This window comes from Rhipicephalus microplus, unplaced genomic scaffold (genome assembly GCF_043290135.1).
Source record: "Rhipicephalus microplus isolate Deutch F79 unplaced genomic scaffold, USDA_Rmic scaffold_13, whole genome shotgun sequence".
Lineage (NCBI taxonomy): Eukaryota > Metazoa > Arthropoda > Arachnida > Ixodida > Ixodidae > Rhipicephalus > Rhipicephalus microplus.
In genome coordinates this window covers 21424006-21450403 of record NW_027464586.1, presented here as the reverse complement: position 1 = coordinate 21450403, position 26398 = coordinate 21424006, and the positions used below count along the sequence as shown (strand labels likewise).

General features: G+C 44.7%; 1 protein-coding gene across 8 annotated transcripts in view; it reads left to right on the top strand.

Moving 5' to 3' along the window:
* LOC119162994 (p38b MAP kinase) overlaps positions 1-26398 on the top strand; it is a 455785-nt gene that overhangs the window by 4779 nt on the left and 424608 nt on the right. For 5 of the 8 annotated variants that reach the window (XM_075882646.1, XM_037414880.2, XM_037414879.2 and 2 more), the window contains exons 2-3: positions 12014-12082; positions 24343-24472. In XM_075882646.1, the coding sequence (XP_075738761.1) occupies positions 12014-12082; positions 24343-24472 (199 nt within the window). The remainder of the gene's footprint in view (positions 1-12013; positions 12083-24342; positions 24473-26398) is intronic. The other 3 variants (XM_037414884.2, XM_037414883.2, XM_037414882.2) reach the window with 1 other exon arrangement.

Below are 26398 nucleotides of genomic sequence, written 5' to 3'. Positions count from 1 at the left end.
ATCGGACTGGTAGATACCGGCGCAGATTATTCAGTGATGAGTAGCGGACTTTCTAAAGTACTGAAGAAAGTGCTGACTCCCTGGAAAGGACCACAAGTTTGCACAGCAGGAGGGCACCTCATCGACCCTACTGGAATATGCACAGCAAGAATCGGAATACGGGGTTTCACGTACGTCGCCAGCTTTATTGTGCTGCCTGAATGCTCAAGAGACTTGATTATCGGCATGGATTTCTTACGAGCTAATGGCGCTGTAATTAACTTGCGGGAATCTTCCGTCTCATTCTCGACTAGGCACGCGATTGCTACCTTTGAAACGGAAGAAAACGTATTTGACCTTTGTATTGCAGATGATGGCGTCATGGTGCCGCCAAGATCGAGCATATCTGTCGCAATAACCAACAAAGCATTCAGTGAATTCGAAGGGTTTGCTGACAACAACACTGCCTTACTACTCCAAAAAGGAATCTGCATGGCACGAGGCCTTGTTAAGCTACGTGACGGATGTGCAAATGTTCTACTCACAAACTTTGGAAATGAGGTGCAGCACGTTGCAAAAGGAACCGTCATCGCCAGTCTGAATGATTTCGTCCAGGTTACGGAGCTGCGCACTTTAGAAACCAAGGAGTCTGATTTCGAAAACGTGGAGTTTGTCCTTGCAGCCATCGACATCGAGCCAGGCCTACTACCAAGCGAAAAAGAGCAAATAGAGGGTCTTATAAGGGAATTCGCCGAATGTTTCTCGTTGTTATCTAAGGTTCGACGCACTCCTATCGCCAAACATCGCATCATTGTCGACGAGTCAGTGAGGCCAATACACCAGCATCCCTACCGAGTGTCACCAAGAGAAAGAGAAGCTATTGGTAATCAGGTCAAAGAAATGCTCAAAGACGATGTAATCCAGCCTTCATCAAGTCCATGGGCATCACCTGTTGTTCTTGTGAAGAAAAAAGACCAAACCTTACGTTTCTGCGTTGATTATCGGAAGCTGAATGCCGTCACCAAACGGGATGTTTATCCTCTGCCAAGAATTGATGACACGCTGGATAGGCTGCGAAATGCCAGGTATTTTTCCTCATTGGATCTTAAAAGTGGGTATTGGCAGATAGAAGTTGACGAAAGAGATCGCGAAAAGACAGCGTTTGTGACACCGGACAGTTTATACAAGTTCAAGGTACTCCCTTCTGGCCTCTGTTCAGCACCCGCCACATTCCAACGAATGATGGACACAGTGCTTTGTGGTCTTAAATGGCAGTTATGCCTGGTTTATCTCGACGATGTTGTAGTCTTCTCTGCTACCTTCGTGCAACATTTGGAAAGGCTTCGGGTCGTGCTCACTGCGATCAAATCAGCGAACTTGACGATAAAACCGCAGAAATGTCATTTTGGCTTCCGTGAGCTCCTTTTTCTCGGCCATGTCATCAGTGCAGAAGGCGTCCGCCCAGATCCTGCAAAAACTGAGGCCATAGCAAGATTTCCGAAGCCAACAGACAAAAAGGCTGTTAGGCGATTTCTAGGTCTCTGCGCCTATTATCGACGGTTTGTTAAAAATGTTTCACGAATTGCTGAACCACTGACGCGGCTGACAAAAGAGGAAATGCCTTTCGTATGGCTTGCCGAACAAAAGGATGCCTTCAATGAACTACGAAAGTGCCTTCAAAGCCATCCTGTTCTGGCGCATTTTGACGAGGAAGCGGAAACCGATATCCACACGGATGCAAGCAATTTAGGTCTTGGGGCCGTGCTCATCCAATGGCAAAATGGACAAGAACGAGTCATTGCTTATGCCAGTCGCACTCTTTCGAAAGCTGAGGTGAAATTCTCAGCGACCGAGAAAGAATGCCTTGCTGTGGTATGGGCTATCAGCAAGTTTCGACCATATTTATATGGTAGGCCTTTTTGAGCTATAAGCGACCACCATTCGCTACGCTGGCTGGCTAATCTCAAGGACCCATGTGGACGGCTTGCACGGTGGAGCTTGCGATTACAGGAGTATGACATCACGCTCGTGTACAAGTCAGGTCGCAAGCACAGCGATGCGGACTGCTTGTCACGTGCTCCGATTCAACCTGCTGCTTCTGCTTTCACCGAGGATGGCGAAGATTTTATTTTCTTGGGAGCTGTGACACCATCAGAGATGGCACATCAGCAGCGATCCGACCCTGAGATACTCCTCTTGATCAAGTACCTAGAAAGACAGTCTGTTGATGTTCCACAACCTTTTGTCCGCGGCTTGTCAGCGTTCGTTCTACGAAACAACATCCTGTATAAAAGGAACTTTGACAACAATACAGCGACATTCGTGCTTGTCGTCCCTTCACCTCTACGACCAGAGATTTTGGAGGCTTGCCACGATGATCCATCAGCTGGACACTTAGGAGTAAGCAGAACGTTAGCACGCATCCGCACTAAATACTACTGGCCGAAGTTGCTTAGCTCTGTACGACACTATGTCAGAACCTGCCGGGACTGCCAAAGACGTAAAACGCCACCGCTAAAACCAGCAGGTCTCCTTCAACCGATAGAACCACCAGAAGCCCCATTCACACAAGTGGGAATGGACTTACTGGGCCCATTTCCTACGTCGTCATTGGGAAAACAGTGGAAAATAGTTGTGACCGACTATTTAACCAGATATGCCGAGACTGCGACTCTTGTTAAAGGATCAGCCGTAGAAGTAGCCGAATTCTTCGTCTCCAACATCGTACTGCGGCACGGAGCTCCAAAAGCGTTCATCACGGACCAAGGGACTGCATTTACGGCTGATCTGATGAAATGTATTATGAAATTGACGCACACCAGTCATAGGAAAACGACGGCTTATCATCCTCAAGCAAATGGTCTTACGGAACGACTCAACAGAACGCTGGCTGATATGTTGTCAATGTACGTTGATATAGAACACCGTACTTGGGATAAAATATTACCCTATGCAACATTCGCCTATAACACTGCGATGCAAGAGACAACACGGATGACGCCATTCCAACTTGTTTTTGGCCGGACGATAGCGACACCTTTAGATGCAATGTTACCTATTGACGAAGCGCCCGAGAATTACTATGACGTTCATGACTACATACAAAGAGCAGAAGAAGCCAGACAGCTGGCACGATATCACATTCTCCAACAGCAGAAAACCGACACACATCGATACAATCTGCGAAGAAGAGACGTCCAGTACGCACCAGGAGACAGAGTATGGGTGTGGATTCCTGTACGAATACGTGGCCTGTCAGAAAAACTGCTTCGCCGCTATTTCGGTCCGTACAGAGTGCTCCGCCGCGTCGGCTCGCTCAACTACGAAGTTATGCCAGAGGGTCAGGATATTTCATCCCGACGGCGGCATCGCACGGAGACTGTGCATGTCGTCAGGATGAAACCATATCACGACAGGCAATGAAACGCCGAAGATACAACGTTCGTTGATGTTAACGACATCCCCGACGAGGGTTTGTGAATGACTGCCATGCAACCAGCTCGACACAAGCATCGGGACGATGCACTCTGGAAAGGGGGGCAATGACACAATGTGATTTCAAATTACGTGCGCTAGCCCATACTTGTGCCGTCTAGATGGTTTGCGACGCACGAGCCTGCAGGACCCAGCTGCACGCGAACCGTGTTGAAAAAACCAGAAGAACGTTGAAGAAGAGGCAGAGGTGAATCCTCGAGACAATCGAGCTGTTTTATTATTCTCGGGCACAAGTTCGCCCTGCCTAGGTTAGTCTAATAAAAGAGTTCATTGAAGAGTGCGTTACAATACAATAATGTAAAATAAAACTTCTATTGCCACATCAGGATGATCAGTTTACGTTTTATGTTCACTACAGTAAAAAAAAAAAAAAAAACATATTGGAATTATCTCTAATTCACAGCGCGTGCCGCGCGACGGCTTCTTAATTTTTTTATTATGTAGCTGTCTTTGACCCATCACTGCCTGTGACCATGCTTTTAATCTCTTAGTATGCGTTCCGGCACTCCAATAAACATAGTGTGTCGTTCGCATTACATGACCTGTCCTGGTCATGTAATGTTGTAGTGTGTACCAAAGCCAATTTATGAGCTTCAGTGACGGATACTGAATTTCATTGCCCTGTAAAATATTCAGTAATATGTTCCTGCGTTTTTTTCGTTTTCATTAAATTTATTTCACCTGGGCCAAGCACTCATTATACAAACTTGCGCATAGCAAAGTATAAGCACTTTAAACATGGCTTAAGCAAACCACAGTAGTAATTTTTTTCAAGAATACTATTGGCGCATGCAAATAATAATGAGTGATTCTACCTTCCGACTATTGTCTTTTATACTGTAGGAACTGCATTTCAATTGCACTGCCGTTTTTACGCCCCGTATTCTGGTATTTGTGCGTGGAATAAACTGACTGGCACCTGAATTAATGTTATTGGCAATTGGATTAAACACGGTGGCACTTGGATTAAACTCAATGACATGCGGCCTGAGTGAGTTGGCGCTTGGATTAAATATGTTGGCACTTGGATTAAATGTTTGGCACCTGGATTAAATAAATAGCTCGGTGTTCAGATTATTTCAATGGCATGCAGATTATTTCGGCTGGCACTTGGATTAAAGTGAGCGGGAAAACCTGTAGTCTTGCCGAGCCGACTCAGTTCTGTTTGCAAGACCTCGTCGATCGGTTTCCTCATTTTGCGTTATTTCATGCGTGCCAAAACATGATCACCTGAAGTGGTCTTTGCAAAGTTGTGTAAACGCATCGAGCCCGAAGAGGAAGAGATATCCTCATAAAAGTGTGTGTAATTTGTTATGAATCGCTGCATTTCGTAGTGTGGCTTTCCGCATGGCACGGGTGATTTGATCGTATGTTTCGTCACCTTTTTCTGTCGTACAGATATAACGCTTGAAACGCTTTGTAATCTGTTGTAATGACCAAAAGTGAGTGCACTTTAGTCGGACCGTCTTCTGCACAGTGTGCCGAATTGTTTGCATGGTGGCCTTGTACACGTGTCGTATCGTGTGGTTCTCTCAGTACACACGACCCGAACTCGTGCCCTTCGGGACTGACAGTTGGTTGGAATCAGTGCGATTGCAGTGCAGGAACGAGGGAATAGGTGGCTCAAAGTTTGTTAGCCAGATTGCCAACACAGGAGGAACACGGCCCCTTGCGCCTCTTTCAAGCTTCTGCAGTCAGCCGGGTAACATACAGCTAGCAACATCCACAAAAATCCAAGACATGAACGAAAAATTCACACCATACTTTGGCATACACTGAAAAAGGCACTGAACATTCCTAGATGGACAGAGTTATTTCCAAGTGGGTATACACGATGCCTAAGCAGGAAGTATGCTTGGGCGTGGTAGTAATTCCTTCTCACTTTTTAGCACACAAGAGGACAAGGGCGTAAAGTGACGTGGACACAGTGCTGACTTCCCACAAATTGTTTATTTTCCTCACACACAACAGAAAGCAACACACATGAAAAAACACAGATGCATATGGGCATGAAAGTTAAGATATGCAGTCAAACAACTGATACCAGATTTGCCTTTTTTTCCAAGATCAAGAGGTCTTTCCTGAATGTGATTCCCATTGAGCCAATATGTTAGCATAAAAATCTAAGTTCTTTTTTTTGGTAGGCCGATTGAAGGTGCACTAACGCACATGTCTCCCAGACTTGTGATCTTCACTGCTTCAATAATCTCGTGGGTTGTTTGCGTCTACCATCTTCTTATCACTGTGCTCTGCGAATATGTGGGATCACACCCACACTTACTACATAGGAAAGTTTCAAGCCTGCAGCTTGCATATTACTTGCATGTTAGCACAGCCTGTTATTTGCACAATGACCCATTTGCCTGATGTATTTCTTACCAGAGGACTACGGTAACTCGCAAACAATATTGCTCCCCCATTCAGCAAGGCTTTCTTGGGGCTTTTTTTTTTGGTTCATGATTTCCTCGGAAGCAGTAGGTGGTCTTGTACAAATGATAAAGCTTGCTTGGTGCTGAAAGGACAACTTTTATGCTGCATATTTTCTCTTTTTTGTTAGTCTTCCGCTTCAGCTGTCATTATGTACCTGGGAAATGCCACCATTTTCAGGCAGTCAACTTGTGCCAGGAAACTAGAACTCTTGTTCTAGAATAGTACCAAAGGCGGTACTATTCCGACCTAAAAATAAGCCTGTTGATGAAAACATACATCTCAAGTTTGGCGATACTTATATTGAGCTTGTAAATAGTATAAAAATTCTTGGAGTTACATTTTCGAGCAATATGCTTTGGACTGAACACATTGACAGTGTGCTGAGTCAGTTATCCCGTGTAGTGGGTATGGTGTACAGTGGCAAAACGGTTCTACCATACAAGGTAAAACTCTTACTTTATAAATCACTTTTCTATTCACATCTCACCTATTGTTTCTTGGTATGGGGGACTACAACTTACACGAGCTTGCAAAAACTGTACTTGATGCAAAAGAAGTATATTAGAATCATTTTTAACTTGCTGTATGATGCTCGCGCAAGCGAATTGTTTCAACAGGTTGGAATACTACCCTTACATCGTCTCTACAATTTTAAGTTATCATTGGCAATCAGGCATGAATTGAAAGAAAGTTGACATTTTTTGTATGACCTCTCAAAACTGCAGCCAAATATTACATTGTTTGAAACACGAAATAAAGAAACATGGCAAATAAAAACTTCGAGAACAAACTACTCCATAGATACGTTATCCTACATAGTTCCTACGTTACTTAATAAATATGTGAAAGCTGGCATAGATTTTTTACATTGTACACAGATTCGATTGCGCGATATACACATGTTTAGTTTTCAAGATTTTTTTGCAGTTGCTGTATTATCATGGTTGCTATTTTTATTTTTGAAATTTAGACTTGATTTTTATGTCTTTATTTATTTTTTATTTATTATGTTATTGTTGTTGACTTCACATTGCTGATTGTTTGCCACTGCTGTTGTGCTAAAAGGTAGCTGTGGGCCTTTGTCAAGCTGCCTCTTTTGGAGAGCAGCTTTTACCTGCAGCTGTCCTTCATCAAACTATTGATGAAAAATAAACATTATTATTATTATTATTATTATTATTATTATTATTATTATTATTATTATTATTATTATTATTATTATTATTATTATTATTGTGAAGACAGAGCAGTGAGTCACATTCATTAGGATTGATTTCACAATGCCCTTCTTAAATGACCAATAATTGGCCAGAAGCTGTGATTATATTCTAGTAGAGACGAAGAGATTGTAAATTACAGTCAGATTCCGGCATTTTTTTGGCTTTGTGAGTAGGATTTTTATTTTTAAATTATACTTGAAAGTAACACAAACCGTCGTGTGGCACAGCCAAGCATAACAGAATTGAAGATGGATTATGAAATATACAGTCAATCACTTTCCTGTGTGTAGTCGTGTAGCCTAAAGCTGTCATGTGCGCCAGTCGTCAAAATTAGAATATGTTCATTATTAACCAACCCCACTTAATTATGCACTGCTTATGGCGTAAAAAGGGAGAGACGGTGAAAAGCGACGCTACCGTCACAGCCCCCAGTGGACCAAGTCGATTCACAGTGCATGCACATTAAACCACCATGCTCAAGCACGAACCAATCTCGTGCTCACTTTTTGCAGCATGTGAGTATACAACTTTATATTCACAGTAGATAGAAAAATTTTGATGACAAATCTTTTGCAGCGTTTTTACTTCGCCATTGCAAAATTAGACTCACTGACTGGTAAGATTTCTGTTTTGCAAAAAAGAAATGTGGCACTGTAAAAATTAGTTGTATGTCTCTTTAACTAACTAGGAGTGGCCCGAAGAAAACTGCATATTGGTCCTAGGCCTATACATCCAGCAGACCTGCGCCTCGCTCTAAGGACATTTTTATGTCTAAGAAGTGCACCAATGTTTTTGCATCATTTGATGTGTGACCTCTAGTAGTTGCGGAAACCTCGTAAACAATTCAGGTACGTCTAAAGAATCACCACAGAATTCACCTGATTTTGATTCAAGAAACGGAACTTCATTATCCACATACCTAAATACTTTTTTTATTACACTTCTATCTTCTAGCTGTAATTCTAGTTTTATTTTTATACGAGCAAGAAAAAGATCACTTAGAATTGGTACAATACACTGCAGTATCTGCATCTCTTTTTGTTGTCTTTTTGTGCGCTAAAGAGTGAGCCACAGCAGAGCGACTCAAAGCCCACCTAGACAATCAAATAATAAAACTAGCCTTTTCTAAAACTGATTAGGCGGTCCTCACTTAACCAATCCAGACCACTCAACCAATCCAGACCGCCAATCTACGTAAGGAACAAACATGGAGGCAAAGAGACGTTTTCATCAAGGCTCGTTCTCGAAATATGAGCCCCACCTTTTGTGCTGACTGACGCAATGCTAGCATTCAGGATAAGTACTCGGATCATGAGAGCACATTTTTTGTGTGTGCCATCCGGTCACACACAGGAAAATTCGTGGTAGTAAACCAGGGCAATGTGTCGACTGTGTATTAACCAAACAGGATGATGTTGCAAACATACAAGAAATTGGTATTGCACCCAGGTATTGTTTATGGTATTGGTATTGAACTCCACCCAGGTATTGTGCATGGTATTGCTTATGAACTCAATGACGGCCTATCGCAACTACATTATGGGCAAAATCAGTCCTCTTGCAGACACGACACGGAAGCGTGGCTGCACTATCGCTTTGAAAAAATGAATTTTCTCGAAAAGGAGATTCGGCATGTTTGAGAGATAACTTGTTCCTTGATACTTTCACTGATTGTATCATCCTGTATATATCGACGTGTAAACGCAATAAAACATGGTTGTTAGGCAGCGCCGTATCTTCTCGTATCCGTCCTGTACCAGCGCTGTTACTTCTTTCTTTGTCAGTATGTACTAACCAGCACAATTCAAGACGCCTATACAGTTCACAACACACCCATGCTTTTTTGCAACAATAGTTGCATTCCGTGGCTCACCCGTGTTTGGTGTCAGGCACGTAGACAAGGGGGGAGCCCAGGGCGGGGCTTAGGCCCTGCCAAAATACGTCCAGACAGCCAATATCGCCAGAGTATAGAGGCACTAATACAAGTAGCAACGTGCACATTTAAACAAATGAAAAAGAAACGCTATTCAAGGAAATTACTAAGGACAGCTACCAAATAACCTTCATTCTGAAAGCATGGCAACACTTGCCGAGAAATTTAGCGTTTGGTCCCGGAATCAAGACGACAACAGAAACACGACTATCTTATATGTCTGAGACGTCAGCGAAAACATTGGCCGTACAGGAAAGAAGACATCCGAGTGACTCACGAGCCTACGGCCACATGCTCTCTACAGATTGCCAAAGACTGTCCACCCTGAGAGACAGCCAAAGACACTGTATACATGGAGAGCTCGTAAAAGGGTACTCTGAATGCGATGGCTTCGATAACCCATTAAACGTCTGTGCCCACTCCTGTAAATGTTAACCCCACGACGTTAGGTCTGCTTGCTGCCTTTATCTTTGGACAGGCGCCCGCGTGGCGGAAAGAGTAAACAGGGTAAACAACTTTTGGGACACCCACCTGTTGAATGAGTGTTTATGTGACTCTCCTGTTATTCGTCTATTGCCCATCGACGGAAGTGCCATAGTGGGTGAACTGGCTCATCACTCTCTGGAAAGTAAGCAGACGACCACCATTGTTACTTACGTCATTGTACGTGTGGTAGCGCGTTTGTGTTTCCGTTAGAAGATAGCAACGTTCCTCGTATATTTGGTGGCTGAAGCTTCTGGGGATGTATAATAATTGCTCGGGGGTGGGGTTCTCAACACGAACAAAAACTTGCTCACAATACGGTTTTACTTACTTACTGCCGGGCCTTATGAAAAAGAGTGACGGAAGAAATGGATTGCTGCCGTGCATTGCAACAGGCGAGCCGCTCCAACATTGTGCGAGTTAATGTGTCGCTTTTTGTAATGAAGCTTTCGATCTGCCATATCAGCGATCGTTGGAAGCACTTGATCATGTTGACACTGGTAAACGACGAAAGTTATCGTAGCCAACGCATGTGTTGGTTTAGTTCGACCGCCATGCAAGAGTACATTGCTCGAGCGTTCTGTACTTATTACGTACAGAAACAGCTATGTGGGAATCGCTGACATCACAAAGAACAAGCAGGGATTTAGATGCCGCATATGTAAAAAAAAAAAAAAAAAAAATGTATGGTGATCACAATCTCCACTCAAATTTGCGCCTTGTTGTGCTGGACTGCGCAAAGCTTCTTACATATTCACAGACTTGACGATTCACTCCTCCCACACTTCACTAACCGACGCATCACTGACTGACCCTCCGTTGCCGTGTGCTTGGGTCCAAGCTGAAAAGCCAGGGAAGCTTCTGCATGATACGTGTATATGTAGCTCAGCAAAAGGAAAAGAGCCACATCCATCTGACAGATTTGTCTGTGGAATCAGATGGTGCTATTTCGGTTTCTCGAGTTCTCCCAATCTTGTGCGCTGTTGGGTCTTTCGCGAATCAGATGGCTCGACGACCCGGTGGTGAGAATGAGAGTCCGACAAGGTGAAATGCGAGGAAAAAGCGTGGTTGACCTCCAGGGGGGCAGGCGCTCACCTGGAACAACTTCCCAATGGCTTTGTACATGAATTGCTCATTGCACTCCCTGAACCTTTGTTTCAGTGGCGCATCAGCTGTCCAAAAAAGTGCACACAGTGGAGCGTGCACTTTCTGCCGGTGCCACCCTGAAGGACAGCAGTCCTGAAAAAAAAAAAAAAAAACCTAGAAATGTACAATGTGAGTCAGCTGGCTACGCTGATATTGCGAAACAAGGTGGGTGGAACGTCATGATTCAGCTGCATTGTTTGGACAAGCGCTTTTCGTGATAGTTGATTCATTTGAAGAGTTCATAGACACCTTCCATGACGAAGCGATAGTGTCCACTGCTCATTGATTCTATCAGCAAACCTATTCTTTTTTATATACCTCGCTGTTAGTGAAACATTCCTGAGCCTCACACGCCAATTGTCTGTGTACCTGCAGAGCCCATATATTGACATGAGCGTCGCCTTGGAGCTTGGTGCTGACTAAGCTGGAAGAGAATGGAACACAGAGGCAGAATTCCCCTAAATATTTCTCCATGTCAACACAGTACAGTGGAGTTCGGAGTGAAGTGGGAGGTTAAATGGCTTGTAGGGACCGCTCAAACTACGATTGTAGTTCTGCAGTAGGCGAGCCTTGTTTATTCCTTACATAGATGACCTGAGAACTTCCCTCAAAAGGCGCTTTGTAAACCATCGCAAAACACTGCAAAGTTTGCAATTTGTGTTGCCAAAGCACACCCCCAGAGACAAATTTGAATGTGCGCAGTCGGCCTTTGATTTTTGCCTGAGAAATATGACAACAGCTTATTTCCTCACACTAAAAAAAATGAATGGAAAATCTTAAAAACTAAATGGCAAGTCATGCAAGAACATGTATTTTCTCGCTTTGCGACGGATGCTTTAGCTGAATGCGGCAAAGCCTTCTTCCTGAACATTTACACCCTCCTCAAGGTATAAGCAATGCTCCCAGTGAGTACAGCTGAAGAAGAAAGCAGCTTCTCGACACCGAGAAGAGAGAAAATGTGTTTGTGGAACCGAGCGGCTTGATGGTATGACCCTGGTGTCTAATTACCGAATACAAGTCAGTGTCGATGAAGTTATCCCCATGTTTATGAAGAAATGGAGACGCATGAAAATTGTATCTTGAACCACTGTCTTCGCCCAGACTGCAGTTTTTTTTTCTTTTGCATTAAGCTTGACTATATGGCGAAACCATTGACTGTGCCATTCTTCAAAATTGCTTTCGAAAATGAATCTTGACATTCTGCTTCTTTCGTGTTGAGGAAGCATTCGTGTTTAGTTCTTTGTTGTCTATTAAAATTGTTTTCCCGACTATGTGGGTTCTTTGTTTAAATGGTCGTTCTATAAAATGGCTTCCATTCTTCTTGCAGGCTTATGGTTAGGACAGTGTGTGAGAAGTTCGGCAGCGAATGCATCCAATATTTTATTGCTGCACGTGCGTAAGTGAACGACCAGTTCCCTTGCATTGCCCCCCTTTTTATTTTCATTTTGTCGCTCGACATTATTTGGAAGGAAAGCATTCGTTCGGGTGCACACGCATTAGCTTTGCTGCAGCGGGAACATTTGCTTTGTATCATTGAATAACTCGCCTATTGTGCTCCATTCCACTTTGTGCTCATTTTATTATAATAATTAAGCACCTTCTATATTCTTGGGCAACATTGTTCCTATTTTATTTGCCAGAAAAGACTTTCTCATGAAAAACTAGGCCACGCCCCCCTTGAAAAAAAAATCTTGCCTAGGTGCCTGTTTGGTGCATGATGACCTCTGCAATAAAAGCGTTTGCTGCTGGTCGGCCGGCCAATATCAGGCTTTAATGCATCACGCTTCACTGTCACTGCTGTGTGAGCGCCGATTTCTACCAGTGCCTCCCTTCTCAATCTTCCCCGTCTCCCAATAGGCATATTCGCTGCCAATGTATAATGTGCCCCCACGAAAGTTAACTGGGGCTCTGAAAGGAGCTGTTGTAAGGCATTATCCTAAAGGCCACTAATAACCAATCTTCTAATGTTTTCCGAAAGTTGCAGTGCTCTAACAGTTCGTGAAACTCGGTGATGTCATCATCATTGTTCTTTCCAGACTGCTGGTCGCACTTACTGAACTGGATTTCTTGCACTGTGACGGCTGTCCTGGGGTTGTCAACCCCAAGCCACTCCAACCCCAAATGTCAACCTCTTGTGTTAAAATGGGCTGACAGTTTCTGAATGATAGTGGCATAGCTGGTCACTGATTGCAGAGCCGGTGTGCACTGCGAACAACTGACTTTGTATGCCGTTTGACGATATGTTGTGCACAACAGGGCGGGCTTCTTCTGTGATTATTAGAGGCCGGATCTATAGGCACTAAAGAACCGGGTTTTATGCGCCAAAACTAGGCAGGCGAAACACCGTTTTAGGCACGAAAAATTGTAAATATAGGTGCCATAAAGTTTGATGAAAATCGAATTTTGGAAGAAATACGTGTTGGATCTCTGTGTATGACTGGAAAGCAAACAGGTATGTTTTAGTTAATGCTGCTGTAAAGGCGCCAATGGTTTAGCATAGCCATGCAATTTTTCCCCGCAGTTAGTGCAGTATACGGTCTCTCCTGGTGAGTTAATAGTCTGCCATCAAATAAGCACGCTCCAGTCTCTCTTTCTTTTCGGCATGGTTGAGAACGGCCACACAGGAGCAAATAGTCGGAGCGCTAATAGGCCAAAAGGGTCTTCTTGCTTTGTATTAACATGGTCTACCGCAGAGGGTCTTTTGTCTGTGAACACCTTAAAGGGGCCATGACAGGGTCACCCAACAGTTTGCTGTTTTCAGCAGAAAACGAAGGTAGAGGGTCAAATATGCCTAGACACGCATAAGAACTAGATTTTCAAAGACTGTTTTCGTGTAAAATAAGCCGTAGAAGCCGTCGGCCATAAACTTCGCCCATTTCTGGCAACCACCACCGTGCTTTGGAATGCATGACGTCACAAGAGGCGTGGAGCAATGCTGTTGTCTGCTACCAAATAGCCACCTACTGCACGCGGTCAGTGCGTTGCTGTGTTGCTTGCCGGTTAGTCCGCACGTTGTTAGTATGTTGCGGTACTGTGTTGCGGCGTGATACTGCGGTACCATCCCCATGTCGTCGACACCATCAAACGATTTGGGCACTGGGTCGCCTAGCAGCAGTAGCAGCAACAACTTGGTATACGTTGCACATTTCGATTTAATGTTTAATGTTTAAACGTGGACCTGCGTCATCGCCGTCATCCACTCGGTAAACAAAAGAAGCACGAGTTTTTGAATACACCATAAGTTGTTCACCAGCATTTTACAATATGTATTCTACAAGAAGACAAACATGCTAGTCGTGCGAGGAAATTGATGTTTAGTGCCCATGTTGGGAGGTAAATCTGCATCGCAAGCGAGACGGATACTGCGATTTCACTCACGATAATCGATCTTGGCTCCCATATCCCAAATTATGGCCTACCAAGCCTCTACTGCTGAACCATCGCGATCGACAAGTAATGAAATAAGTATTCGCTTGCATTTGCACATGCTCGCGTAAGTCGCTCTAACAACTCAGTATTAGGTATTCTTTTGTAAGCATAGTGATCTTGTTAACGACAAAAACACTGCACTCACCTCTTTCCTTTGACACTTTTCAAAAGCACAGTGTGACAACACGGTCGGTACCGCGTAGGGCTGCAGCCTTGGCTTTCTCTCTGGTTTACCGAACTCGCTGAGAAGTCGCAGGTCGTTATTGTAGCTATCTAGCGTGAAGTTACGCTATCTAGCGTATCTAGCGTGAATAGGGAATGGTCAGTGGCTCACCAGTCCTTTTTGCGCACATTCAGCTCCCAAGCCTTGCGCTTGGCGGGCTCCATATAGTTTCCTAAAATTAACTAGAGGGGACTGTGGCGCTGCGATCGTTCAGCGTCCATGGGTATGATGGGTAGTACACAGATTTGCCTAGTCTTCGTACTTGTGGGCGGCAAATTGCACTTATGGCTTAGTTTATTGCTGTGTTTCGGTTTTGTTTCGATGGAAAGAATGAACCCTTTTGAACTTTGTGACCCGATTTGAAAAAGTAAGCCTAAATAAATGAGGTGGTGAAGCACAACCGCTGAATATTTGCCGATTCTTGTTTCGTGAGAAAACAACTCCAAGCCACTCAAACACTCACGAAGCCAGAAGCAGACCAGAAGTACGAAAATTAAAATCTGTGTACTACCCATCATTCCCATGCTCACTGAAGTGCCACGTGTTGCTGCTCCCATAAACAGTAGCGCCAGATTTCCCTCTAGTGTGTATTACAAAACTCTATGGTGGGCTCTTTTGGGTACCTGAAAAACGACACTGTACTTTTTTGGCTTCGTACGTTTTGTCACCCACAGCACTACACGGGCGATGCAGTGGCATCATTTCAACTGCTGCAAGTCACTTCGTTCGAATGGCAAGTTGAGCAAACCTGACATAGCTCGATTGCCCGTGCAGATGACTATGGAACTAAATCATCCTCCAGCATGTAGACGCAGTAATCCTCTCTCTACGTTATGGCTGGCGAGTGCCCCAGTGTTGCCCGACTCTCAAGCCACTCGCTCGTTTATAAAGAAAATTCAATTATAAATTAATGGCTCAACCAAATGAGCTGAAATTATCGCCAGCCTGTTTGTGAACGTACAAAAATGAACCCACACGTCGCAGATTAAGGTCGAAAATTGGGTGTCATGACCCCTTTAAAGGACCCTTCACAAGGTTTGAAAATTTCGAGCAGGCAAGAGGAATGCATGCGTGGGGCACTGACGATCTGATCTGCAAATATTTGCAATGCTATGCACCCCGGATAAAGGTGAAATGTCAGACTGTACGCCGCCTAACCTTCATCTCAAGGTGTGTGCCCAGCACGCTGGAGGGGACATATACAATGGCCCTGCGTACGTCAAAGTAATATGTGACAATGTGAGAATAATTTAAGGCGATGGGTGTAATCTGTGCTATCTGTTCTCTGAATAGAAGTGTAAAAGTTGACAGAAATAATAAAGCATGTGAACGGAACCTATGCGGTCTTTTTTTTTGTTTTGTTTTCTTAAATTTCGTATCAAGCGTAATGCGAAGCTAAGCTGCCTCCATTTTGTTTGTGTTGAAGTTCTTTCCGTTTTCGCATTGTGCCGGTGCTAGCATTCACAACACTTGGTGTGTTTCTGGAGCATCGTGCAGTAGAGCCGTTCCAGTGGTGCGAGGCTGTTTACTTTTTTAAGAATACATGATCCATGCCAGTTTTCCTAAATGCGCACAGCTATACGTATTCATCCGACAGAAATCGGCACTACAATACTGAGAACGTCGAATCAACACAACACTCCTTGCATGCATGACCTGGCATGGGCATGTCGTGTGAATGTAACTTTGCATGCACATGACATACTTATGCGTCTGCATCGTGTGAACGTCTGGCTTGAAATTGTTCCGATACCGAAGAGGGGATGGAAGAAACTTGGCTAGAAAAGTCTGCATTGGGCGAATAACAGAGGTTTCTCTCTCACCTCCTCTCATCATGGTTTTGCAGCTTGTAATCAACAAATTAAATAATTAAAGTGGTGCAAAGATTTTCATTGGACACACAACAACTTCCAGTGTCTAAGTAAAAGTTCTAATGAGACCTGGTGATGTGTCACTCAAGAAGTGACAAACAAAACAAAAACCACATGAACATCTTTTTTCCCCTTTATTTACGCTCTACTTTCCCCTGATGACACTCCACGATTTTGCATTCGTTTTTCATCGTCCTGTGGCTGCACAGAAGCGCCTCCTGTTCCCTTCGCATGCGAGCTGACGCCGGGGATATGAATGCATTCATAGAGGATAATCAGCCTTTCTATTGGCTAAGAGGCCTTGTAGCCTTGACGTAGCTGAAAGGAACATGGAAGATGGAGTATTGGTTGGACCCCATAGAGTTTCGAAAGCTTAGTTTTGCCTGGTAACATGAATACCGGTCTGCAGCTTTGCTTTAAAGCAAAATTTGAGGTTGAAAGCCTTCGTATAAGCGCGGATTTTGAAAATGGGCATTTATAGGCACTCATAGGGATTTAGGCAAGAAAGTCGAAAATAGGCAAATATAGGCACTATAAGAACGCTATCGAAGCTCTCCTTAACCTGTAGTTCATGCTCATATTTCAAAGTGGCATGATAGGAACGCAAGAAACAAAATTGGCATTTGCTTCTAATCTGGTCTCTAGGAATCATATTGTTACGGTTAAAGTCAAAGGGTATTTATTAGCAGGGCGAAGTTGATGGTTCGGTAGTAATGGCGTTGGTATCTGCGCCAGTTCGCATCTTCCTCCTCTTCTCCTCTCTCGGCTCATACCCGTTGCATTTCCCAGCTCCCAAACGAAGCCCGCTGGGCGAGTATGAATCATTCTGAATGTTGAGGGTGAAACTGTTTAAGGCAGGCAACATGTACCAGCGGGGTCCGGTTTGACCGACGGCCAGCTGATGTCAGCCGTGCTACCGCGTATGTCAAATCGCTCAAGCGATCACAGTGACGAATGGGCCACTGTACTGAGGTAAAAACTTTTCGCATAGGCCCCATTTACGTTGTGGCGTCCACAACCACACAAAGTCTCCTTTGCAGTATGTTACAGACTGATGGCGGCTGTCATAGCTTTCCTTTGATTGGTGTTGCGAGGCCACAGTACGAAAACGAGCAATACGCCGGGGCTTTTTCAGCTAAGCAGAGTGTCCTGAAGACACAGTAGTTGCTATGGAAGTCAAACAATAAAATAGTGTCAATGCAGCTCAACGGTGAACGTGCGTAAAGGAGGTAAAAATGGTTGTAATTGATTGTCTCATGTTTGGCCGTGTTATACGCATAAGTAATGAAGGAGACAACGTTGTCCCAGTCCTTGTGATCAGACGATACGTACGTGGCCAACAGGTTAGAGTTCTGTTCGTACGTTCTATGAGCCCATTCGTCTGAGGGTGATACGGAGATGAATGGCGGAACTGCGAATCGCACAGACGAACGAGTTCTTCGACGGCGTCCGCAACGAACTGACGACCACGATCACTCTGGGAGCGCCATGCCGAAGAATGATGAATCTAAGCAAAAACGTGGCCACGCACGCCGCTGTCGAGGATGGTATCGCTGCAGTTTCTGCGTAACGAGTTAGATGGTCGATGCACACTATCATTTATTGATTGTTGTTAGACGAGCGTGGAAATGGGCCCAAAAGGTCGATACCAACTTGATCAAATGGTATATGAGGAGGTGGCAGCGGATGGGGAAGACCTGGCGGAGGAGTCGTAGGCCGCTTGTAGCATTGGCATTGTTTGCAACTTGCGACATAGTGCTTGACTGTGTCCCGCATTCTGAGCCAGTAAAAGCGCTCTTGTGTCCTATTCAAAGCTCTGATGAACCCCAAATGACCAGCTGTCGCATCGTCGTGCACGGCCTTGATTATGTCAAATTGTAGGCTCTGTGGTACGACTAGAAGGAAGCATGCACCTTTAGCCGAATAATTTGTCTTGTATAGAAGGCTGTCACGGACACAAAAGCGGCCGCTGGCTTGAGGACGCGATGCCGTGGCAAGTAATGGCTCCAAGCTAATATCAGCCTCTTGTTCTTTCTTGAAAGTACTCAAGTCTGGGAATGTGGAAAAAATGGAGGCAAAACAGTCATCAAAACTGTCTTCTTGACACTCAGTCGTCTTCAGGGGAAGGCGAGAAAGACAGTCGGCATCTGCGTGGCGGCGTCCAGACTTGAACGAGATGACGAAGTCGTACTCCTGAAGTACGACTTCGTCATACTGTCTGGGAGATCATATATTAATGATCTCCCAGACAGCATTAACTCCGCTATAAGGTTATTTGCAGATGATTGTGTAATTTACCGCGAAATAAACAATGAATATGATAACCAATTTCTACAGTCAGACCTTGACACTGTCTCAACCTGGTGCAATAAATGGCTTATGACTCTCAACTCTAACAAATCTAAATGCATGTCAATAACCCGGCAATCTATTTCTCCCCCCTGTACCTACAGAATTAACGCCGTTCCCCTCCAGCATGTCTCTTCATATAAGTACCTCGGCGTTTACATTACCAACAATCTATCTTGGCACACGCATGTTACCTACATCTGTAATAACGCTAACCGAACGCTAGGATACTTATGCCGCAACTTTTTTCGCGCTCCGCTGTCCCTCAAAATTCTATTATACCGATCACTAATTCGCCCAAAGCTTGAGTACGCGTCCGCTATATGGGATCCCGTGCAGCAAAATTTAATTAACGCGTTAGAATCTGTTCAGAACCGCTCAGTTCGGTTCATTTGTTCTAATTATTCCCGTACTGCTAGCATATCAGAAATGAAATCTAACCTTGACCTACCCAATTTAACTGTCCGGAGGAAACTGGCGCGACTGCATTTTTTTCATAAGATATTTTTTCACAATCCATCAATGAAGCGAGACCTCATTTCACAACCGTCATACCACTCATCGCACATTGATCATCAGCATAAGGTTGCCATTCAGTTTTGCCGCACCAAATTCTGTTCAGCAACCTTCTTACCGAAAACAGCCGCCGATTGGAACCACCTTCCCTCTTCCGTTGTAACAATAACAGACCCTTTGTTATTCAAGACTGCAATTTCTCAGCAATGCTTGTAACTATACGCAGTTTCCATTATCTATCTTTGTCTTGTATGTGCTTGAATTCTTATACATTTTTAGTTGACTTATGTTGCCTTCCTGATTTGCGCATCTGTCACTTGTTTCTTTATTTTGTCTTTTTTTTCTTTTTCTTCTTGTGTGTTATATATGTTGTACCCACCCCCTCTGTAATGCCCTACGGGCCCTGAGGGTATTCTAATAAATAAATAAATAAATAAATAAATAAATAAATAAGTCGAAGAGCCCAACGTGCCAGTTGACCATTCGGGTCACGAAGATTCACCAGCCAGCATAAAGCGTGATGGTCAGTAATGATAGTGAACGGACGTCCATAGATATAAGGTCAAAATTTGTGTACTGCAAGAACAGCTGCCGAGCATTCTTGTTCTGTTACAGTATAGTTGCGTTCAGCTTTATTGAAAAAGTGACTGGCATAAGCCACTACGTGCTCAGTTCCTTGATGATGCTGCACAAGTACAGCACCGATGACCATGCCACTAGCATCAGCATGCACTTCTGTAGGCAAGGACCCATCGAAGTGACGCAGTATGGGCCCCGACGTTAGTAGAAACTTTAGCTGGCGGAACGCATCGTCGCCAGCTGAAGTCCAGTTGAAGGGGACGTCCCTTTGAAGAAGACATGTTAGGGGATGCACCACGTCAGCAAATCTCGGAACGAAACGATCAAAATATGAGTATAGGCCCAAAAAGCTCAATTCTCGCACCGATTGTGGTGGTTCGAAAGAGCTGATGGCCTCGATTTTTCGTGGGTCTGGCCTTACTCCATATTGGTTAACGAGATGTCCAAGTACTAATGTCTCCGTTTCACCAAAACGACATTTCTTAGAGTTTAGGATCAAGCTGGCCTTTTGTATGCAATCCAAAACAAGACTGAGACGTCTGTTATGCTCATTAAGTGTGCTGCCAAAAATCAGCACATAATCTAGGTAGCACAAATTTCCCATTTAAGTCCTTGAGGCATTGTGTCCATAAATCGTTCGAATGTTGCCGGTGCATTACAAAGACCGAGCCGCTTAACATTAAATTCATAAAGGCCGTCAGGTGTCACAAAGGCCATTTTCTCTTTGTCGTTTGGGTGCATGGGTATTTGCAGTACCCTGATCACAAATCCAGTGACGAAAAGTAGGCAGCGGAATGCAGGCAATCAATGACGTTATCAATTCTAGGCAGCGGATATACATCTTCTTCGGTGACCGTATTTAGTTTTCTATAATCAACGCAAAAGCGCCATGATCCATCCTTTTTTCTTACTAAGATCACAGGCGCTGCCCACGGATTAGATGATTCTTGGACAACACCTTTCCGCAACATATCGGTGACCTGTTCAGCTATCACTGCCCTCTCTGTCGACGACACGCAGTAAGGTTTTTGACGAACGGGATGTGCAGATTCGGTGTCAATCCTGTAATGAGCACGAGAACGCGGTAGTGAAGTCTCCTTGTCACCTTTTATGAAATCGAACATCGAAAGATGTGTCATAAGGACACGTGCAAGAGCGTGGCATTCATGTGAGAGTAGCGACTTGCTGATCATTCTTAAGATCTCTTGTTTAGAACTGCTTCTCTGGGGTTCGCTTGTTTCTGCTGCTCTTCGCTTAAAACGGTGATAGTGCCGTACGTGATTTCGTCGAACTCGGCAAGCTCCATGTCACGTGGAAGAACAGCAGGCACCGAAGAACAATTGAAAGCCCATAAGCTTGATGTGCCATTCACAGCTGTCACGAGAGAACGAGGCACAAGTACATTTTTCTTCACGCAACCCTTCACAAGGGGTTGAATTTGCGCGTCAAACGATAAAAGGTCGGCATCAGCAAGATTAACAGGAACACGTAATAAAGACCACGGCGCTAAAAGAGAATCATTCGACACGACGAAACAGTTTTTCCCCGGTAAAGATGTCTCGGCAAGCTTAGACAAAAGCGCGTTATTCACTGTAATTTCGCGTGTGCCACAATTAACGGAAGCACCACAATCCTGAAGAAAGTCTATCCCAAGAATCACATCACGAGTGCACCGCTTTAATACCAAAAATTCCGTGACAAGATATTCAGCACCATACAAAACACTTGCAACACAAATACCTAGAGGAACGAGGCACTCTTCGCTGGCGCCACGAAACGTCACACCCCCATTCCACGGGAACATATCCTTGCGACCAAGTCTTTCCTTGAATGTGGCACTCATGACGGAAACCGTAGCACCAGTATCCACTAACGCAGTTGCAGGCACACTATCAATTAACACACTCACTTTGTTTTGGGACATCATAATCGGAAGATTGCAGAGACGGAGACCGCCGTCAGAGCAGTTTGCAGAGACGGAGACCGGCCGGCGACCTTACCTCCATCGGCCGCGCCGGCTAGTTTTCCGATGAAGGCAGTGGTGTAGAACGTCGCCGTGGAGATGGTGAACGGCGTGAGTGACTGGTTGGTGGTGTCAGGCTGCGGTCTGATGCTGGTGAGTCACTCCTCCTGTTAAAATGGCGGAAGGAATTCTTGGGTGGCGAGCCTATAGCGTTTGTTGCGCGATGTTCTGCCGGCCAATGATCATTGTTGATGCCTTCAAAGTTAGGCCAAGTCGGTGGTGGGTCATACCTCGTCTGGCGGCGACGAGGACAAAAACGAGAGATGTGTCCTGTCGCACCGCAGCTGTAGCAAACAAGTGAAGGGCGACCGATGTTGTAGACTTCGGGATAAGCCGCCTTCTGACGCTGCGAGTAGTAGGTAGGATCTTCCAAGTGCCGATTCGTCGTCGTACCGCGATAAGCACCTTGGCCATGCGTCACGTTGTCAGGAAACGTATGGTGGTGCTGTTGTAGGGGATTGGTTCGACTGTCTGCAACGCCTGGCGTAGCTGACAGTGAAGAAACCACTGGTGCACAGCTTTGTGAAGTTGATTAAAAACACAACCGAGCGTTCGGCCTTCACGGCGTTCATTGATTTGCTGTGTCACTCGAGTTCCTCACGGACGATTTGCCTCACAGTGGTAGCAAGGTCTCAATGGATATTGCAGCTGTCCTTAATGCTTGCAACCGTCGCAACATTCGCCAACCTGCCTAACTTTGGCGGGATACAGTGTATCTTCAAGGTCTCAAACGTGCGGCAATGATAGATCACGTCAGCTACCGAATCGAGGCTCTCCTTGCCAATCAAGTAGGTATACATGTCTTCGGCAATACCTTTCAGAAGATGCCCGACTTTGTCCTCTTTGGACATATGAGGATTCGCCATCTTTCACAGCTTCAGGATCGTCTCAATGTAAGCGGTACAAGTCTCACCTGGCACAGTCTCACCTGGCAACCACACAAAAGCAGTGTCTGTCAAGAAGAGAGCAACATACTCTAGTTGAGCCGTAGCATTCCAGCCGTTGCACTTGCTCACGCGTTTGTAGTGTGTCAGCCATTCTTCCACGTCCTCGCCGGGTTTGCCTGAGAAAGGGCGTGGCTCCAACTGACGCATCCAGGCACTGGGTGTCCGCGCCGGAGGAGTTGAAGATGACTGTAGGTCACCGTTGTTTGACATCGCGAGTTCCGGTAGTGTTGGAGGCAGTCGCGCGAGACGCCGGCTTCGGCGAGGACCTAGCAGCAGTGGCTCTGTCATCTTGGGCGAGTACCCAGGACCTCCACCACAAAACTGTTATGGTTAAAGTCGAAGGGTGTTTATTAGCAGGGCGAATTTAATGGTTCGGTAGTAATGGCGTTGGTATCTGCGCCAGTTCACGTCTTCCTCCTCTTCTCTCTCGGCTCATACCCGTTGCAATATCATTCTCTTCTAAATAAAATTCAAGCCTTTTGATGTACAAACACTATGCAGCCTCACCAAAGCTTGGTGCACATTGTCTCGTGCTGCCTCCACGTTGGCAATGCTCCCTCGTCACTCGCGTCAGTAGCCACTTGTCATGTCTCACTAGTTTGCCTCGTCACCACTTGTTGTGTCTTTACTGCCTGCTCATTTGCAGTACAGTGAGTCAACTATAGTTGCTACTTGACAACCGTTTCTAAGCAAACTCTCGAGCCACTTTTAGTCCAAAGTTTCTAATGGACTAAAGGTGGCTGTAGAGTTTGTTTTTTTCATACAAAGGTTTACCTAGCCTGTGAAATCGTTCATGTTATGATTAAATTGGCAACTGTTACATTGTGCTTAGTACGTACGCCGAGCATGTCCGGCGCAGTTACCTGCACCGGGTATATTCCCTATCTCTCTTCTCCAGCAGTCTGTGCTGATGCACCAGGGTTGCCTGCACAACACGCGAGGCCGATGACTCAACATTTGGCCAATGTGACAATTAGGCCTTAATGCTTATACTACTCTTAAAAAGACAATGGTGCTCTAGGCAGTTGAATGGAATTTGTCTGCCTAAATCTACATCCTGTGTGAGATGAGCACACAAAAGGATACAGAAAAAAGGAAAAGGTGCGTGCACACAATGCTACTACTAACAACAATAATTTATTTCCTTCACCTTCCAACATACTTTGCGTAGGACAGTCATGTGAACACGTTTTCAACGACAACAAAAGACACTATTGATATCGAGGCAGACGTCTGTTCACGTGAATGTCATGCACTAAGCAGGCATGTCAGCTGAACGGTGAATGAATAAGCTGTTGTTGTTAGTAGCGCCAGTGCACGCATACATCTCTTTTTTTTGCATGTCCTATTGTGCGCTCGCATTGTACAATTACTGACCGTAAACTATGGACCATTCAGTGTACCAAATAAATTAGAAAGCATTGAGCAGTATGTTGGTCTGCATTTTTGATAGTGGATGGATTAACACACTGGAAGATGGCGATATACTTGCACTTTATGAAATTATGTAGTAAGCACATCAATATTTGTGGAACACTAATAATATTCCGGTGAGGTACACTTGATCCCGTTCTCTTTTTATAGTGCAGTGAGCCTTTTGAACAGTGCATGAAAGGTTGCTTAGTGACTTACCGTGCAATGAGTGTTATTTCAACTGTACAGTGTAGTCGGATTTTGTCATGTTGGCTTTAAGGTATTTTTTAACATGTGCTGGTGCAGTTCAGCGTTTGACAAGGAGAACAAGCAGAAAGTGGCCATCAAGAAGTTGTCGCGCCCCTTCCAGTCGGCCATCCATGCCAAGCGCACGTATCGAGAACTGCGACTTCTCAAGCACATGGACCACGAAAATGTGAGAGCTTCTGCTTTACCTCTGCTGGTCAGCCAGAACCAGTATTAGTGTAAACTTAGAACAGACCGGCAAAGTCACTTTCACTTTTTAGCTATTGTTCATGAATACTTCAATGCATGTTGATATTGTTCCTACCTTTTTTTTACGTGGGTGGTTTACACAAAATAATGAATGGCAGGTTTGGACAGTCGGTTTATATTTCACATCAGGTGTGTCTGAATAAATTACGTTTGGGAATAATGGCTTGTGGCATCTTTTGCATAAGTTGTTTTGCGCTGCCTTTATTTGAACAATGAAGCCTGGATACTTGGGTGTCCAGATGTCAACCTCTTCTGTTTGGACAAATGAGTTTTAAGGGCGTGTATGTGGGAGCAAGACAACTTCAGGTGAAGAAGCCTAAACAGAACAGTGTTAAAGAGCTTGTTTCACAGAAATTTCAGTGCTGGCTTCAGCATCATTGGTTGTGAGTGGAAAATCATATTCGTGTCTGAAAAATCAAGAAAGATGCAATTAAAATTAATAATACGAACTTCATTTCAAGTGAAAATTGAGCCCAGGTCATTAGCGTGGGGGGTCTCGAAATGGCGACCTCCACCACCACGCTCTTGGATTCAACAGACATAGCAGACACGATCGGTACAAACCAAAGAATATACATACATTTATTTAACTAATTTAGACAATCATATCGTCCGCCAAATCGATACATCAGTCGTTATCAACACGCTAAGTCATCATTACACAAAATTACTATACACTCAAACAACATAACACAAGAGCACACAAAAAGCGGCAGCACCAACGCTTCACTCACCACGTGGGTCTACCGCAGGCGGCCCGCGGTGCCGTCCACGGCAGACCTACCGGGAGAGACAACTGTTCGGGGCAACCGCCACGCGCAGAAGAGCCTCGCTCAACTCTCGCCTGCCACCAAGGCTTGCTTTCCACCAGGGGTCACCGCCAGTGCTACATCATTATTATCATGATGATAGTGGTGGCCAACTCTCGCGAACACAACGCCACCTATCGCCTGGTGGTTGTCATCCGAAATGCGGCTTTTGGACGAGACACATGCGCCACGTAGCGCAAACAACTTTACAGGGCGTGTCAGCACCCCCACAAGCGTTAGGACAAGTCGGTCTACCATAAAGCCATGACATTGCTTGAAACAGATTACAGAGAAAACACAATGTGAATTTCATATAGTGGAAGGTGTCTTCTTAGCACACCATCTATTGCATGGCAGAAACATAGAATTGTGTCAGGCATCAAAACATGTGAATTGCACAAGTGGGTGTTTAAAGGCCCACCCATTATAAAGGGTTCAAACATATTTTCATGTGTTGCCTTACGGACATATTGTGGGCCCTTCGCTGATTCGAAAAAGATTTAGTGGGCACTTAACAACTGTGTTGTGGTAGACATTGGGTATGGCCACTGCTTCACGCACAGTCATTTTTTTAAAGCAATGATGAGACCGAAAACTGAAGCCAGGCTGGCAATGCACGCGGTGCCCGATCACGCTATATCCTTCTACTCCTGAAGCTCAAGTGTTTTACAATGTATTATATGATTTACACGCAGCAGTTCTGGGACTCAAAACAAGCTTCATGTAAAGGAAGGAAGAGAGAAAGTTGCTGGAGCCATCATGCCTTTTTCAGGGCTTATGATGTTACTGGTTCCCTGATTCATTTTGCTTGAGTGTTGACTGAACAAAGAGATTGCTTTTGCCTAGCCTAAAGGTTCAACAATGTGCCTCAGTGCAGACTTACTATGCATTAATAATGAATCGATTCCTTTTAAAGGAGACTGTTTTATACAGCGAACACAAGAGATTCTTCATGAAAAATGGTGGGCACGTAAACATGGAGAAGTGAACAAAACAAGCGAAAGGGTACACAGGAAGGTTTATCTGTGCATGTCCAG